At 41.3% G+C, this 19379-nt stretch overlaps 1 protein-coding gene across 1 annotated transcript in view; it reads right to left on the bottom strand.

Annotated features, from left to right (window-relative positions):
* SKOR2 (SKI family transcriptional corepressor 2) overlaps positions 1 to 19379 on the bottom strand; it is a 49561-nt gene that overhangs the window by 23831 nt on the left and 6351 nt on the right. The window contains exons 5-6 of the mRNA XM_029059857.2: positions 5130 to 5195; positions 4648 to 4746 (exon numbers count right to left, since the gene is read on the bottom strand). Coding sequence (XP_028915690.1) covers positions 4648 to 4746; positions 5130 to 5195 — 165 coding nt within the window. The remainder of the gene's footprint in view (positions 1 to 4647; positions 4747 to 5129; positions 5196 to 19379) is intronic.

Genomic DNA, 19379 nt, shown 5'->3' on the forward strand with positions numbered 1-19379 from the left:
GGGAGCTGGGTGGGAGTAGCAGAGTGTAATGGGGATTGTGATGGAATGATGACAAGAGACCTGCCAAGTGGGCTTTCACCATCTATTTTTATGGAATAACTCTTAAACTTTCCTTGCTCTTATAGAAGGGAGTGGGCTTTAATTCCCATTTTACAGATGAGGAAAGAATCCCCTTAAACATCTGACCAAATGTAATGTGTTCCCTTTCAATTTCCACACCTGTTTCCCTTCCCTAAGTGTCTCATGAACCTTTTAAATGTTCATATTATCGTTAGGTTCCCATTCTTTTTTCTTACAAAAGTCACAACTGCCTTTTTCCTTCCTCTCGAAATATTTCTTCCAGCCCTAAAACTTTGGGCCTTCCTTGACTCCTTCCTTGACTCCTCACTGTATCCCAGCAGCGACTTTAACCCCGGAACTATCAATCAATCAGGTATTTACTTGAGAGAGACTACAATGGAAGTAAATCCATAGTCCCTGGATAAGACAAGCAGATATAAATTGCTTATAAATAGAGGAATCAGTAGGAAAACGTAGATGTAGCTGGTAACAGTGAGAGTATGGAAAAATGAATAAAGAGAATCACTCTGCGAAGCACAGTAGATTCCAGGATCCCAAGAGACGATTCTGGAAAGCTGCTGTAGAATTAACTGCCGGTTACCTCTAGAGCTCCTACCAACAATACAACTGCATTTTAAATTTCATGACATTGGCTCTGTGCCTGTCTCTAAGTACAATCTACACACACCTTCCATAAAATGTATCTCTGCTTCTTGAATGGTCTTTAAAAGTTTGGTTTTTCCCTTCTGCTATTTCATTTGAGTAAATCAAAATCTGTCAACCAACCTTATGGGCCCTCATGTTCAGTTAAAGAATACATAATACATATTTGCTATTTTAATCAGGGATAAAATTGACTGCTTCTTTGTGGTGCATCTAAACCACATATTATTCAAGCCCGGGTACACGCATGCCACTTCCTTGGCCAGTGAAATATAACGGAGATGAAAAAAGAGTGCATTTTATCAGGGTTAATTGAAGTACTTGCTTACATGGCAACGGCAGAGGATTTATTTCAATGTAGATCGTAAAAGATAAATATGACAGCTCTGAATTGAAACTGGCAGGCCGTTAGAACCTTCTGATTTTAGGAGTGTTGTGAATGTACGATGTTTAATATTGTAGAAAGTAAAAGTCCTGCTAAATGCCCTGATTGGTTTAAATGTGCAAAATCTGAATACTATCCAAATTTTACTCAATTGTAGGAATTTCACCACCTCTCACTCCAGTGGGGGTAGCAGAATGTAAAGGGGATTGTGACTGAATGATGACAAGAGTCCTGACAAGTGGACTTTCATCTTCTGTTTTTAAGGAATAACTCTGAACTTCCTTTTCCCTTGACTTTCGGGAAATTTCAGTGCAAATGATCTTTCTCTAGAACCAGTCTCAGAAATCCAATAACTTCATGCTTATCAATCAATCAGTGTCTCCATTGTCACTGTCAGTTGTCAATGTCTCCAAACAATCAATGTCTCCATTATGTGACCATTTTGGGAAATTTCTCCTCTTTAAGAGTTGCCAACATCTTGGCATTCCTAACCTATCTAGGTTAGATTATAAACCCCTCGAGGGCAGGAATGGTGTCTACTCACTCTATTATACTCACCCAAGTGCTTAGTACAGTTCTCTACAAAGAATAAGTTTCTGATAAAAATGAATGATTTACCAGCATCCACAGCCACCATCTGGATCATTTTGCTCTCTTCCTATTGATCAATTTCCTCTTAACCATTCACACTAGTGTACGTTGTTCCAGTTCCTTGGGAATCCTGCAGCTAAGAATGCTCAATAAATTTCAGCCCATGAATTTAAAACAAGGATACCTAAAAGTTTTTTTAAGATCACATCTCTCAATTAACCTCAGTCAACAGTATTTACTGAACACCTACTGTGTGTAGAGGACTGTACTGATTGATTGGGAGAATACAGTAGAGTTGGTAGACATGATTCCGGCCCCTAAGGAGCTTACAACCCAGCAAGGGAGGTACACATAAAAGTAAATTACGGTTAGGAGGAAGAAATAGAGTCTACAACCTAGATAAATGCTGCAGGGTGTTTGAGTACTTAGTTGGCACAAAAGTGTTTGGGGGATAAAAGAGAGGGAGATTAGAAATTGATTAGGGAAGGCCTTCTGGAGAAAATCTTCAGAAGGACTTTGAAGATGTAGATAATCCTCTTGACACATCCCCCTCCCCCACTGCTTTCCGCTCCCTTCCACTCCTCAACTCCACAGTCCTCCTGCTCCAGTCCACCTTACCCACTCACCAACCAGGACACCCATTGGATCTCATTGCTAGTCTTCATAACATCTCTAACATTACTAACAATTAGGTCTCCCAGACCACAACCTACTAGCCTGCCTTCTCTCACACATTCCCTTCCCCGTAAAATCGTTCCCTCCTTAAAAGAGACCTGCTGTTTCTAGACCTCTATTTATCCCCGGCCATCGTACCCGCTCCTGATGCACAAATCTACAATCTCAACTCCACAGAACTCGACTCCCTCGCCCTCTATTCCTCTGCCAAACTTGCACCATGAAACCCTTAGTCTTCTCCTCCATTATGCTCAGCCCTATCCACCGGTCACCACATGTAACCTCTCTCTCTCAACATTCTCAGACCCATCCACCGGTCCCCAGGTGTTAGCCTGGGGGGAGGAGAGGGTGCCACCACTCAGGAACTTCTCCAGTAGTGGGCTGGAGCCCCCTAGGAAGGGGGATCCGATGGCTTGGTGCTGCAGTCAAGCCACATGTGTAGACCCCCCCTTTTCTTTCTGCGGTCCCTCAATGCTGGGTCAGTTCCTTAATACCTTTCCCACACTCATACCAATGGGTGTTGGTGGAAATCCCAGACACCAACCCAACTTCTATCACTTTTAATTCCTCTTGAACCCAATCATCTTCCCCACACTCATCACTGTATTCATTCACTCATCCTCTAATGGCGCCTTTCAAACCTATCTGCATCTCTCCCCCATTCTTAAAAAAATATATTTTGGATCCCACTGCACCACTCAGCTTATCATGTCATCTCCCTCCTCCCATTTGGGCCCCTAACTCCTTGGATGGGATACATACTACCTTTATTCCCCCTCCTCTCCCCACCCCCGTCCCCCAACACCCTTCTTGATCCTCTAAAATCAGGAAGGATTTAGAGACAGATTGTGTGTGGAAGATGAACAAGAGGGAGGAGACAAGTTTAATGGTAAGGTGGCAGGCATTAAGGAGAAGGGTGGTGTTTCCAATTATGATGAGAAAGTTGGTCGGAGTTCCAGGATCTGTCCCTTCCTCTCCACATAAACTGCCACCAAGCTGGCACAGGCACTCGTCATGTCTCAGCGAGACTACTGCATCAGCCTGCTCACTGATATTACTGGCTCCAGTCTCTCCCTTCTCCAGTCTGTACTTCACTCAGCTGCCCAGATCATTTTTCGAAACTATTGTTCTGCAAACATCCTCCCTCACCTCAAATACCTCCAGGGGTTACCTATTCCTCTTCCCAATAAGCAGAAGCTGGTGAAAATTGGTTTTAAGAATATCAGCTCTGCCCCTCCTACTTATCCACTCTCCTCTCCCACTACACCCCAGTTTTCCCTCTTCTTTTTTCTCAAGCTAACTAATCCATTTTGCCTTGTTCTCGCCTCCCCGGCCACTGACCTCTCGCCAGTGCCCTCTTTGCTTCTTGGCATTCCTTCCCCCTTCATACCCAAGAGATTCCAGCCCTCTCCATATTTAAAAACCATTCTAAAATCACATCTGCTGAGTTTTGTTTCGCCGGTGGTGGAAGCAAAGACTAAAGCTGAATTGCAACTTCAGGATCCTGCTGTCATTGAGGTTGCTACCCGAGGGAGAAGTTCCAAGGCTTCACTGAGAACAATGTCCCCATGAACCCAGACCTTCCTGGACAGAGCATCAGTACAGCCACAACTATTAAAAGCTTCTGCTGATTCATTACAAATGATATAGAAAAGGAATTCTCATAAGATAACTGAATATGAGCCTGAAAATCATCAGACACACTTTATAGAATCTAAAGATCAATATCTTTTAAAACAACAAAATTCCCCCTCTTTAAAACAACAACGATAATTAAACCTACTTCTACGACACCCTTTTTCTCGGTCTTATACGTGAAAATCAGAATGTAAATGTCATGCAGAATGGAAAGTCCTAAAACTACCAAAATTTCTTTTTAAATGTACGACTGCATATGCCCATTCATTTTATATTTCATTTTTCTTTGAAAATATATGAGGCAATTATTCTTAGGGTACTACACTTCCAGAATGAGCATTTGTTGTTCTTCTGTTTTTAATTCTTGGCGTAGCCAAACTCCCAAACTTACTTTTTTCCAGCAAAGTAAAAGAATCCAGATTTATCTTCCCTTATAAAACCAAAATTATTTTGAATTGATGCCAAGGTACAATAAGACAACTCTGAGCACTTGGAGAGAATGCATTCTTTGGTGTTTGCTAACACAACAGTACAACATATGACAAGAAGAATTATTCACATATTTTAAAATATAAATATTTGGAAATATACATATTTTGAAACATGAAAGTGATAAAATTAAAAAAAATTCTTACTGAATACTGGGAAAGTTGCATTTCCTTTTAAAACTTGGAATTCCTGTTCTAGTCGTCTCCGTAAATCTATTTGTTCAAACAAAACCTTCTGAAGTTCTTCTAATAAAGAAAAAAAGAAGAGCTATTTTACTAATCTGTATAAATAACTCTCTAGAGAAAGGTTATATATGGCAATTTATTATTATAAGACAAAATATTTTACCAGTTTAAAAAGTGTTGCATAGACACAGGATAGATTTTTGTGCAGAAATCCATGAATATAAATCAATGTAATATATTATTTTAAAGTATTATATTACAGTGTCATGTATTGATTGATATGTATGCATTAATCTCAATTATACCCACCCAATGGTCCATATATTATTCATATGTTGCTTGTCAAGCTTAAAATATGTCATAGAACAAAAATATCCTCCCATTATCTCTATGGTCTTTCAAAATGGAGTGAAGTTTTATAGAATTAAAACTTTTTTTTTTACCTTTTCCCATATTTTCTACATCCTTTTTGAGTGAATGAGGTGAACTGGTTTCTTGTGTGTGTTCGCCTTAAGAAAGAGGGAAAATATTATTAGTTCAATTCACCTTTTCATTTTCTTTGAAGATCTGAAAAAGAAACCACTTATTTAATATAATTTGCTGATTAAACACTCAGGATCAGATGCTGCCCTCAATTACTCATGTGCATGTTCCATCGAAGCCAATGGGAATTGTTCAGGAGGAAATGAGGGCAGGCTTTAGCCTATACATGACAGCCTCTTGACTGTAAACCTATGAATTTAAATCCTCTCTTCTGTCCTTAAAAGTTTGTTTGGACTTCATTCCAGTTAAATGCCGGTATGCATATGATAAAGCCAGGAGGGAACAAAAATGAAGAGCCCTAGCTGAAATCAATTAATTAATCAAGCGATCATATTTATTGAGTGCTTACTGTGTGCGGAGCACTGTACTAAGTGCTTGGGGGAGAACGATTTAACAATATAACAGACATATTCCTGCCTACAGCAAGTTTCTAATCTAGAGACATGCTTAGAGAGGGAGGGACACTGGAGCCAGAGAAAGGACCTTTAGGCAATAGAAATACCCCAGACAGAGATTGACGCTCACTGGACAGGTGCCTCATTGACTCTAAATCCACCAATCATATTTATTGAGGGCTTACTGTGTGCAGAGCACTGCAGTAAGCACTTGGGAGAATACAGTGTAATAATATAACAGACATGTTCCCTGCCCACAAGGACTTTACAGGCTAGGGGATGTCTCCCTTACAGACAAGAGATGAGGGGAGAGGATGAGGTGAGAGGAGACACTTTAGACAGGGGGAAAAAAAAACTTCCCAACTGAAAATGTCCCCTAATAATTGATGGCAGCCTCGCATAAATTCACTGACCTATTTGTCTTCGATTAGCAAAAACAATATTGTATAGTCCCATTGATGGGATGTTGGGTTTTATTTATTCTATTCCCCAGCTATTGGCTAGGAGGACAGCTAGGTAAATAAAGCATCGCCCCACGAATAAAAAATTAAAAAAACTGCTTTTCTGCAATCATAAAAGCATAGGGCTAGAAGAAAGTCTTGAGAGGTCATCGATGTTACAATCTACAACCCAAGTCGTATTTTTGAAGGGAAAGTTCAGTGGACGGTCCAGGAATCCATCAGTTCTATTCTTCCCTTCATTCACAAGAGAGTGTTCAGCTCTGTGCCCTCCGGGGCATGGAGTGGAGAATACTAGATAGTCATGATATCCTGTGCTCTCTCCCAGCGTAGGCTGCTGAGAAACAGGAAAGTATACATTCAGCTTGTAATAACTAAAGACTTTTTTTCTCCCCCAGAGGGACATTGCCCTAGCGTGCTGCCAGATAGGAGAACCTTTTTCAACTAAGGCTGTGACTGACTCCACTGCTGTGCCTCGGATCACAACCCCTGAGGGCCACATGACCTGAGAACCCAAGGAGTGCAGAGCCTCTGCAGTGCAGCACTGCGCTAGTCTGTAATCAGGAGGGTGAGGTGAACCATTCTGTCTTTCCTGCGGATGTCCTCGTATAAGCATGTTCCCGTACAGGGGAAAATGAGTTTGCAAAAATCCCACTGAAACAGAAGCTATTTCTGCTGTTTTATTATCTTCCTGATGGTCAGAAGTCCTCGATCATCAGGATGATGAGTTCCTGAATCAGACCGTCTAGGTAGATTGTGAAGATGTGGAGCATTTTCCTAAACCTTCTCTCTGCATGCAAATTTTCACTCTTTCTGAAGCTTCACTGAGGGGCCCATCCCTCTCTATCCCAAACAGAAGTTCCTGACCATTGGCTTTAGGACAGACTACTCTCTCCCCATTTCTTATCCTCGCTTCTTTCACACTACACCTCATGTCACACACTTCACTGCTCTCAAGAACAACATAGGCACTCGTGCCTCGTTGTTGACCCTCTCGCCACTGACCCCTTCCTCATGCTCTCTTTTCTGCCTGGAACTTCCTCCCCATTCCCAACCCACAGATGACTGCTCTTCCAATCTCCAAGACCCTTCTAAAATTACATCTCCAAGAGACCTATCCTGATTAATCTTTCTTTCCTAATCTCACCCCCTGGTCTCCCACCAAACTAATACTGCCATTTCAGCACTTCCATTTAAATACTTGAGTTCTCACATCTCCTTGTTGCATTTCTGTAGATATGCTCCTACTCTGTTGCTTCCTCCTACCAATAACAATTTTAGTGCCTGCCATCCCTGCTAGACTGAAAACTTCTCCAGATCAGGGATTACATCTACTAACCCTATTATACTCTCTCAGGAGTTTAGCTCAGGGTTCTCTACAGAATAAAAACTCAATAAATATTAATGATTGATTGATTTCAAGTGATCTTTCAGAAAAGAACAGATAATCATCTGTCCTGGTTGGCTCAGTCGTTGACCTGCCTGTCTGCAAACGTATTCATTCATTCATTCAATAGTATTTACTGAGCATTTACTATGTGCAGAGCACTGTACTAAGCATTTGGAATGTACAAATCGTCAACAGATACAGTCCCTCCTCACTGACGGGCTTACAGTCTAATCGGGGGAGACAGAGAGACAAAAACAATAGCAATAAATAGAATCAAGGGGATGTACATCTCATTAACAAAATAAATAGGGTAATAAAAAATATATACAACTGAGCGGATGAGCACAGTGCTGAGGGGAAGGGAAGGGAGAGGGGGAGGAGCAGAGGGATGGGGGGGAAAAGGGGGCTTAGCTGAGGGGAGGTGAAGGGGGTATGAAACAGATGATCTCTCAAAGCCCCTTGCAGGTCTGATTCCTTGCTGTTACTCCCACTTCTAAGCAGGTCTCCCCCTCAAGCTTTGAGTAGCTCACAATCCCATTCCCTCAATTTCTCCACCTATACAATATGAGAATAATTAAAAGGATCTGTAAATACTATTAAGTGAATGAATGAATAGATTATTATTGAGGTCAAAATCCCCACAGATACTCAAGAATAAAGCCTGATCATCCCATGGCACAGTGAGGACAGGGCAACAGCTCAATTTTCAATCTCCTCTCTCTGTTTCTCCTTTCACTACTAACATTGACTCTAAAAATAGCCTTTGGGCATCTTAGAGCAGTTACATGTCCATAATTCACAAAGCAAATGATCTAGAATCTTCTCTATGAATCAAAGAGATAAATATATTTTCTAAGGACATTCTAAACATCAATTACCAAATTATTCCTTTTGCTGAAATACAATCGATGGGAATCGTGGACATACCGCACTCATAACGAATAAGAATAAGAATACCCTAAGTATTGGTGTGACTAGGATGTGGCTATTCAGATTTAACTTCTGAAGAACAAATTCCTCATTAAATTTGAAAAATCAGATGGTGTAAATACAGGAAATTATAATTACGAATGTACATTTATTCAAAGGGTACATTTGTGTAAATGTATTATTAAATAGTATGCATTTTTCCCAATCACTGCCTACTCTTTTTCACTGCCTTCTTCAACCATTCACCCTTCTGATAGTTTCTTCCTTTATTCCTTCAAACGTGCCCACATCTCCCCTATCCTGAAAAAGAAAAATTCACAGCCCCATGGCACTGTCCATGTACTGCCCCAATTCCCCCTTATTCCTGTCCAAACTCATCAAACGGATTGTGTACACTTCCACTTCCTTTCCCTCAACCACCTTCTTCACCTTCACCTGGTTTCCACCTCCTTCGTTGCACTGGCATGGCTCTCTTCCAAAGTCCTCAATGAAGTCCTTGCCAAATCCAACAAACTCAGCTCCGCTCTGTTCTGTTCTAATCCCGCTTGAACCTCTTGGCTCGTTTTTGACACTTGCAGACCATTCCCTTCTCCTGGAAATGCTATTTAACTTTGGTTTTACTGACACAGTTCTCTCCTAGTTTTCATTTTACCTCTGTCACCCTCCTCAGTCCCCTTTGCCAGCTCGTCCTCTGCCTCCCACCTGCTACTTATGAGTGTCCTTTGGAGAAGCCTTTGTTCTGGATCCACTTCTCTCCTCAACACAATCGTTTGAGGAGCTCATCTGCTCTCACAGCATCAACTACCACCTCCATGTGGATGACTTCCAAATCTAGTTGGCTAGTCCAGACCTCTCTTGCATTTTCTCCTGCCTCTAGGCCTTGGATGTCCTTCCAGCACTTCAAGCTCAATATGCCCAAGACTTCTTCATCTCCCAAGCCCATCCTTTTTCATTATCCTTGACTAATCCCCCTCTTGCAATCCCCAAATCCGATCTACTACCAAATTCTATTTTTTTCCCTCCGCAACATTTTCAGGATCTGCACTTTTCTCCATGCTTATCCAGGAACTTGTCATATCCCAACTTGACTACTACATTAGCCTCCTCACTGATCTTTCTAGCCTCAGTCTCTCTCCTCTCTGTCTTCCATACTCCATTCCATTCTCTTCCTTTTTCTTCCTAACTGGGACCTGAGTTCTAATCCCAGCTCTGCCATTTGTCTGCTGTATGACCTTGGACAAGTCACTTGACTTCTCTGTGCCTCAGTTACCTCATCGGTAAAATGGGGATTAAGACTGTGATCCCCATATGCAACAGGAACTGTGTCCAGACTGATTAATCCCAGCACTTAGTACAGTGCCTGGCACATAGTAAGCACTTAGCAAATACCATTAAAAAAACTGTAATTTATCTTAGTATCTGTTTCCCCTGCTGTATTGTAAACTCCTTGAGTGTACTGATATCACCCTATCCTCAGACCAGTCTGCCCAGTGCCGCAGGAGACCATATACCAGAAACCCAATTCCTTGCATGAGCAGGGGATGGGCAGGGAGTGAATCATATGTGGCTTGGATCCCCTCTCAGAACCATGAATCCTGGAGCTCCTCCATAGCCCAAACTGGCATCCTCAATGCAGTAGGGCACCCTGTGCTGGTAGATTACCTTTGCTTCCTTTAGAACTCTTGTGGGGATGTGGTGACTTGTAAGTAAGAACTGTTTTTCTGGAGCAGTGGAAAGTCTGAGGACTCCCACCTCCAAGATCCATTTTTTTTACTTGTCTTGGCATTGTCTTCTTGGCTTATTGCTCTGCTGCTGGTGGTGACCTATTATTACTCTTGTCTTTGTCTGTCTACCCCCACCTAGATTATGAGCCCCATGTGAGACAGAGACTGCGCCTGGTCTATTACGCTTATATCGACCCCAGTGCTCAGCATATAGTAAGTGCTTCATGAATACCGTAACTAACTGATGGCAAGGACTACGTGTACTAATTCTATTGAGCTCTCCCAAGTACTTATTAGAGTGCTCTGATTCAGTAGGTGCTCAATCAACGCTATTGATTAGATCGATGGCACTTTGAAAGGACCCCAAAAAGCCAATCAGAGCCTCCATGGAGCACCCATTTGGTAGGGAAATTTCAGGTTGGGGAAGAGTCCTTGAGAAGGACCATAAGCCCAAACAACCTCCTCAGAATGTTGGGTTGGATAAGAAAAAAATTCTGAAGTTCTGACTCCCTGACTCCCAAATTCAGGACATCTAAATTTCATCTCCAGTCAGTCTGCTTTAACTCTCTAATCTGTTTCACCAGGAAAACAGCAGTTCATACTTTAAGGAATCACAATTCATTTTCTTTTTCATTGTTCACCCTGTGACTTGGCCAAAGACAATTTCCAGATCCCTTTAAAGAAAGTTGCCACTATCTACCATGCCCAGGGCTTGCCCCGATTATCTACTCAGTCAAAAATATCTATAATTCTCAGAGGTCTTTTGCATATTTTTTTTTGGATTATGCACTTTTTTTCTATTAACCATGTCCACAATTCCTCTCCATTAGCATTGATTGTGCCGGCATGTAAATACGAAGTACTGTCTTTTCTAGACTAACTGGAAAATAAGAAATTGCAGTAATGAATTTTTCAGTCAGAATTCAGTGGAATGCAATAATACTAACCAACAAATTATATTAATTCCTACATTTCATAATTCAACTTTGAATCAATGCCTAATTCTTGTAACTATTTTTCAGCTCCCTTTGGGTAAAACACACACATAGGCTACGTGCATCTCAGGAATTTCAAACGTTTCATTTAAGAAGGACATATACTACATAATCAGAATCAGAAGGACCTGGGTTCTAATCCTGATGAGTCTGCTGTGTGACCTTGGGCGGGCAAGTCACTTGGCTTCTCTGTGCCTCAGTTACCTCATCTGTAAAATGGGGATTGATATTGTAAGCCCCATGTGGGATATGGACCGTGTCCAACCTGATCAGCTTTTATCTTCCCCAGTGCTTAAGAATGCCAAACACCATTAAAACAATACATTTTAGTGGCCTCCTATCAATTGCTTATTTTCAAACCATGAAAAATCAGGTTTAAAAATGTCCTCTGGGACCTTGGAATTATTTATTTAGCATTATTGCAATTGTTTTCCATACGTTTAAAAAGTAGAGAATACAGTTTAGTGCTAGACTTTTTAAAAACTCTGTTTTTATTTATGTACATATCCACAAGGTATTGACTGATTTATATTGTCTGTCTCCCCCTCTAGACTGTAAGCTTGTTGTGATCAGGGAATGCATATACCCACTCTGTCGTATTGTACTCTCCCAAATGCCTAGTACAGTGTTCTGTGCACAGTTTAAGTGATCACTAAATACTATTGATTGATTGATTGATTTAATCAATGATGCACATGCAATTTTGGTAAACATTTCAGCAGGTTGGAGGACTTAAAAATCCTTGATTTGCAAAGCTCCCTTTAAAAAAAACTACTGTCAAAATAAGAAAATGCCCAAGAATCTTAAATTACATTTGTAAAGTTAATTAGGCAGACTGATTAGAAGGCAGAAGTTATAGTGGCAGTAACATTTTTCTCCCTTGATCTCGTTTGAAATACAGCTAGTATCTGTGTTGGGAGAGTGTTCAACTTGGTGATCTAAATTTAGAAGTTAACCAAGATTTGTCAGCAGCAGAGTGGTAGTCTCTGTTTATAGTAGGGGGGAAGTATACTACTCTTTCAAAAGAACAACAATTTTGATCTGCTCCTGAAATTACTTTAACTTGGTGTATTTTTCAGCAGAGAAGGGTTCCCGAGATTACTAAGATTGCACAGAGACAGAATGGTTGACAGTCTCATTCCACAGTGAGTGTCCAAGTTTGCCTAATGCCAACCTGGAAAGTGGGGAGTCAGATGGAGATCAGAGTAGCAGTATGGCCTAGCGGATAGAGCAAGAGCCTGGGAGTCAGGAGGTCGTGGGTTCTAATCCCGGCTCCGCCACGAGTCTGCTGTGTGACCTCGGGCAAGTCATTAACTTCTCGGGACCTCGGTTCCCTTATCTTGAAAGTGGGGATTGAGACTGTGAGTCCTATGTGGGATAGGGACTTGGTCCAACCTGACTATCTCGTAACTACCCCGGCACTTAGAACAGTGCCCGGCACATAGTAAGTGCTTAACAAATACCATCATTATTATTATTATTATTAAAGGGCTGCTTCCTCTCGTCTCCAACAGTCTCCTTAGACCCCCTCTCCTCCCCACCCCAGAAATGATTGCCAGCTGCTACTGGAACTTAGAAGTGTAGGGGTGCTGGGGAGGGGGAAGCCACTGGAGGCGGGAAGCACATCCCAGGTATCAAAACATGCTACAGTGGTCCTGGTAAACGTTATTACCAATTGTCCCAAAATCGCAAATCTTTTGTAGTATGTGACCCGTGAGGACCTAAGAGAAAACACACCCATAGTGGGTGCAGATAACATTCAATTCTAGAGACTAGAAATGCTAAAGGGCAAAGCAGTGTGCACCTAACCATTCAATTTATTAGCCCTATCATTAAACCCGATGAAACTTATCTGCAGACAGGAATATGCTCTATTACCATACGTAAGTCAGAAAGTGACATACGCTACTCCTATAATTCTCTTATAAGCACAGTTCTGATCTGTCTGGACATTCCCGGTGATGCCACTCCATCGGCATTCAGGTATTTATCAGTTTAATTTTTATTTATTCACTTGTGTCTGTTTTTCATACCAGTTCCCTCATACTTAGCTCTACGTCACTTAACAATTTGTATGCTGGCTCTCTCGTTTGTTTGTAAACTCCTTGAGGAGAGGGTTCCTGTCTTTATTTTTAATAAATGTTCGTTCCAAGAGCCTTAGTACCCTCTAGACCGTAAGCTCATTGTGGACAGGGAACTTGTCTTCCAACTCTATCATATTATACTCTCCCGAGCTCTTAATACAGTGCTCGGCACGCAGGAAGTGCTCCATAAGCACGATTTTTTTAAAAGTGCTCTGCATGCAGAAAGCACTCCATTCATACTGTTTATACCAATATCAGAATGTTTCTTTGCGATTCAGCGCAAAAGAGCCAAAAAGCAATAGGCCATTTTCATGATTCACGATTGTGCCTGCGTGCTTGCCCAAGACCCTGCCTAATTGATAGCGGATGCCTATAGGTGCTTGGGCCCAGGTACGCCTTTCTCACCCCACTGCCAGCCTTTCTTGACTCTGGACACCACCACAAGGACCTCCAAGGTGGTCTCAAAGCAAAGAGACAAGACCCGAACCCTGGCAAAAGCAGTCCGACTGACATGTGAACACGGGGGGTCTTTGTCAGATTAAGTCATAGTGGCTCCAAGAACAATGGCCCAGACGGCAAGGTGCTATCCTAGGTATTGATTGGCACATACTTAACAGGATGAGTGCCTGAAGTAACTGGTCTTCAAACTGACCTTTCTGCCAAAAAAAAAAACCAGTTTTTCTATGCAGGCATGGTCAGCCTGACCACTTCCTTTTAGTTCATAGATAAAATAACCACAACAAAGAAAATCCCAGTTTTTGTTTATGGGATTCTGCCCAATATCTGGGAACTTCTACATTTATAAACCAAATGAAAATACGAAAGCAATTCTGATAGGAAAGTGAAATGATGCCACCTTGGATTAATTTTATGCCTTTTCTCTTTAGAGTCTTTTCATTGCTATCCTCATAACATTCTTTGAAGCAGGTAGGCTATATTACCCAAATTTTTAAAATGGAAAAGCTAAGAAGGTAACTGGCTTGCCCGAAGTCACAAGATCAATGTTGGTGGCAGGGGTCGAACCATTATTATGGTATTTGTTAAGCGCCTTTTATGTGTTAAGCACAGTTAGTCAGGTTGGGCACAGTTCCTGTCCCACATAGAGCTCTCAGTCTAAGGAGGAAGAAGAACTGGCAGTGAATCCCCAATTTACAGATGAGAAAACAGGCACAGAGAAGTTCAGTGACTTGCCCAAATCACACAGCAGGCTAGTGGCAGAGCAGGGACTAGAACCCAGGTGCTCTGACTCCCAGGTCTGTGCTCTTTCCTCTAGACTGCTGTCCCCTGTCTCTGGATTTCTGGTTGGTTCACAGCCATTGTTATAAGATGACATCTTGCCTCTGCCATTGCTTCTGCTGGAAATATTTGATTAAAATTGGCAGTTAAGAAAATCCTTCATACGGCAGAAAGATGGTGTAATGTGATTCAATAGGTAAAATTATTTTTGCCCTGCCTCAAGTTCAAAGGAAGAAAATGTGAGTACAAAAATAGAGAGAAGGAAGGATTGCAGCAGAAACTTATTAAATTCCTAAGAGATAGACACATCGTCGGGTATTGCAACGAGGAACATAACTTGCAGGGGAACCATTTAACTTGGTCTCAGACATTCTCCTTAATCTTGAATTTTCTTGTATGAATACCTTTTCGTTTTATGGGACATGGGGAGGGGTAGCTAACATGGGACTGATTTTTTTTTTTTTAAAGTTAAAATAAGTTTCATAGAAATTTTCTAAAACAGAGCTGCATGTATAAAAATTGACCTTCGCAAAAAGGGAAAGTTACGGTATCACAGGATTGTTGGGATTTGCGTGCTGAATGACACATTGTCCTGTGTTTTTTTAGCATGGAATAAGGATTAAAAAAGAGGAGGAAAGAAAATGAATAATGTTATAACAACAGACTACCTTATTTAATGACTAACTACTAACTTAGAGGGAGAAAGAATAAGATTAAGTAATGTTCATGGCATTATAATAAACTAACAGGTGCATCTGATTTTACTATGCATACTCAAAATGAAGTACTGACTTCATACGGGGGATTGCTTCTCGTATCTCGTACCCGCGTATCAGATGCCTTTACTAAGACCATCTTTAGTCCACTTAAAATTCTCCTGAGCTTTAGGAATGTTGTGGTTGCAATCTGATACTATTTAGGCTTTCTCCTGGAGAGTTTTGCCTTTCCCCGCTTTGTTTTGGATTTGCTTTTGAAGATTCAGCAGAAAGAAAGGAAAATCTTAGTAAGGTCCTAACCTTAATGAAGATGTTTCTACATTTAGAAGCAAAGCACTTGGAACAGCGTTCATGCTTAAAACAGGCTTTATTTTTAAATGTTTCTTCAATATAGGCAATAATTTTAATTACTTAGAGGAATATATTTTTGACAGCGCTCGAAGTCCATGGCAAGCATTACCTAACGGCTTGACAATTCCCAGTACATAAGAGGTAAGAGGTCTTAGCCACACACTGAAGCGTGAAGAGGGCCGAGAACTTGCTCAAAATTCTCCAGGAAGTCAGCAGAGGGAGTTAGAATGACAACTCCTGACCCGGGAGGATCCAATCGCTAGACCACCCTTTAATAAAAGGGATTTTAGCATCACCTAATTCCTAATGTGTCAACGGAAAGGAAGACGGGAAGTTCTCGTCTTCTTTCCACGCAAGAGAAGTGATTAGGTATTTCTTCGTATTACTGCTTTTGGAAATTAATGCAAATGCATATTTAGTAGACGGAAGAAACATGCCTAACGTAAAGAGTCCCATATATTAAAGAAGTCAGCACTCGCGCTTACTCAAAATTATGAGTTGGCATTGCTATAATGAAAAGGAGCCAGGGTTGGCCATAGGAAGATCCCTTTTACTTCTGCCTTGCAGCTCTGGATTGTCTCAACTGCCTGCACCACTGCATCAGTGGCAGATCATTCAATGCATTCGCTAAAGGCATTCAAAGGCAGAGAGGGAAAAAGGGCAAAAAACAAAACAAAAAAAACAAAAAAAACTAAACTAAAGGCATTCAAAGCAGAGATGGAAAAGGGCAGGCTTCGATAGAGTAGAATATGGTGCACCTGGCCAAGGTTTTTCACCAAATTAAAAATAAAAATCTACTATAGGCCTAATCTTAAAGCATATCGGGTAGATTAAATTATTATTACCTCCTAAAAGAAGTTTCCCCACATGGGAACGCCAGAGTAATAAAAGTGAAAAGAATAGACCGGCAATGGGTGCCTGAGTGAGTGTGTGTGTGTGTGTGTGTGTGCGTGTGACTAGGGGCATACTTTTAACAGAGGGTGAGGGAGGAGATTAAAAAATATGTGGTCATGATTAAACCTACCTAAGGTTAGCTCCAACATCCCATCTTTTGACACACAGCCTTAGGATCCAACTGAAGCTTAGAACTTCCATTTAAAGTTGCTTTAGAAACTACCGTTGTAAGGAAGCACCCCAAATTTCTGAGAACTTTATCCAGTAGTGGAGATTCATGAATTTAGATTCAAATTCCAGTCCACTATTGACATTTTGGTTGGTCTCGGATAAAGTCACTTCCCCTTTCCTTGCTCCAGCTTCCTCTGCAGGAAAACGTGGACACCACTTCATGTGAACACTCTTTACAAAAGGTACAGTTTGGCCTGAACAGTGGCCGAAGTATCACGTGACTACTCAAGTGGCATGACTTTCATCCACAGACACAGAGATTTCTATCTCCTTCCGTGGTTGAACGGTACCACAGACTTTCACGGCAGCCCTCTTTCAAATCAGAAATGCAGATGCCTTGAGTAATTCCAAGGTCAGATAATGCTCTACACTGATCTTCTAGACTGTTAACTCATTGTCAGCAGGGAACGCGCCTACCAACTCTGTTGTATTTTACTCTCCTAAGAGCTTAGCACGGTGCCTTGCGCGCACGGTGAGCGCTTGATAAATACCGTAGATGATGATGAATTCCTAAGGACCCTGCGCCCCAATTTGGGGCTCCATAAAACGAACAACTCATTTCAAAAAGAAGGAATGAGGCACCCTCGAAATGATTAATCTCCTCTCCTTTTCACGCAATGAAGAGGTGAGGAGTGCAAGAAATCCAAATTGATCCAGCCTCTCTCAAAAAAGCGTTGGTGTTCCAAGTTCCATCTCTCTCACTAAGCGAGTCATCAGAAATGAGTTGACGGTTACTCAGTCCCCGAGATCCTGCTCATTTCAAAATGTATTCTTAGCTGGAGTGAATGCTATTTCCAAGGAGGAAAAATCCACGTCCAAAACGATCTAATACCTACCGCTTATAAAAAAAAAATGAGGATGAATTAGATAGAAACTCAAAATCATTCAGTTCTCATAAGAAAGGCATCCCTAATTCACTACTGCTATATTGTAATGGCATCACACCCGGTTCTGCTCTAAAATGTACTTCCGTTTCCCAGTTTGGGTTTAACAAGAGGGAAAAATTAGAGTGCATTCTTCCCACCGCCTGAGTCTGTGCTGGTATAAGGCAATCCACAAGTGGGGTGGAAGTACTTCTGAGGCTCAACCTCACGGTACTGCCCAAGATTTGTGTTTCTTTACGTTTTGCGAGCTTCCAGAACTGGATACAGGAATATAACAATTCGAGTTAAGGATATAAAGCGTTTTTCTAATGGTGGACATGATAATAGAGGAATTTATATTAGAAAAATGTCAGTAATCACCATGGAATCAAGGGTACTATAACATGCTTTTCCCATAACATCGAGGTTTTCCAGGACCACCCCTGGTGGAGTCCTCTTCTGAAAATAACAGATGAGCCTGGGCCCGTTGCCTCCGGTGCATTTTGAGGTGCACATGGGGGCCAAGCTTGAGAAACACAGTAATTGTATCAGGACATACTCGGCCTACACTACTTCTGACTCCCCAGGACTGATCTTACAACACCCGGAGAGTGTCGGTAAATACACCGACTTGGAGGCCTCTATGTGATTTTCATCTGCTCTTTTTCACGAGGCGTGAAAAAACCCCCAACCCTAGCGTCTTTGATGCCATCTTTCCTCAGAGTTAAAGTTTTGAAGCATTACGGGGGTTTTGTGTTTCTTGGATTTGAGGGGTTCGATTAGCTAGAAAACAGAGTTTTTACATACCCTCACCGAGAACCCGCTTTCAAAAGATACTATATATCGTTCATCAAAATCGGTGAAAGACTAGAATATTTTAGTAGAAGTCACTCAGTCGATTCAGGAATATTTGATGTGTTGCTGTAGTGAAAATTTACAGACCATGTCCCAGAACCACTACGTTTGAACACAGTAGTCGTATCTCTCTGCTGTTACAAGTAGATCTGTATGAGGGATATTTATCTGAACAGGTTAGTTTTTTTAAACTGCTACATATTTATAAAGCTACCCTCTTAACAGAGGGTAAAACCTGAACTTTCAGTCAACTAAGTTACTGCAGAAAACGATTTTAAAAGACTGAATAGCTCATGCCTAATTGTCAAATGTAATAACCATTGGGATTACTTCTGAAAGAATATTATTTTATCACTTTTCATTAATTTTTTGTCAAGAGAAAATGAGAAAGAGTTCTCGTCCCCATTTTCAAATAGCTGGTGTTGAAAGAGTGGAAGAAACTGAGAAAAACTAGAAAAATCAGTTAAGACTGATGGCCTCTGAATTTTACAGCTAAGTATCGTCTCGGGATTCAACAAGGGCCACTATTTGAATCTAGATACTTTGGCATTGAATTGCTGTTGATGATATAGGGAACTGCTCTGAAACCATTCAGATTCAGTTTATATTATTTTTAAAAAAACAACTTTTGGACAGGATCTAGACCATGGAGAACTTTTCGTCTTTCAAAAATAATGAAAAGATATTCTGTCGTAGCCTATTTCTTCGCACAAGTAATTCCAAATTGAATTCGATTTGAAGATTAGGCAAAATCGAGCTCTTCCAACAGGGCCTGATTGTGTGACCATCAAGTCTGTGGGCATTTCAAATACCGTGGGCAAGTCGTATCGTCGTGGACAGGGGACGTGTCCACCAGCTCTGTTATACTGTACTCTCCCAAGCGATTAGAACAGTGCTCTGCACACAGTCAGCACTCAGTGGCTACTGTGGATGGATGGTTTGATTGATCTTCTTTTAGCGGCCCTAAGGCCTTCCAGGAATGAGATTGGCCAGTTGGGTGGCCTCCCCTGAACACTGGACCAGTTACA

This window comes from Ornithorhynchus anatinus, chromosome 3, assembly GCF_004115215.2.
Source record: "Ornithorhynchus anatinus isolate Pmale09 chromosome 3, mOrnAna1.pri.v4, whole genome shotgun sequence".
In the NCBI taxonomy this organism is placed as follows: domain Eukaryota; kingdom Metazoa; phylum Chordata; class Mammalia; order Monotremata; family Ornithorhynchidae; genus Ornithorhynchus; species Ornithorhynchus anatinus.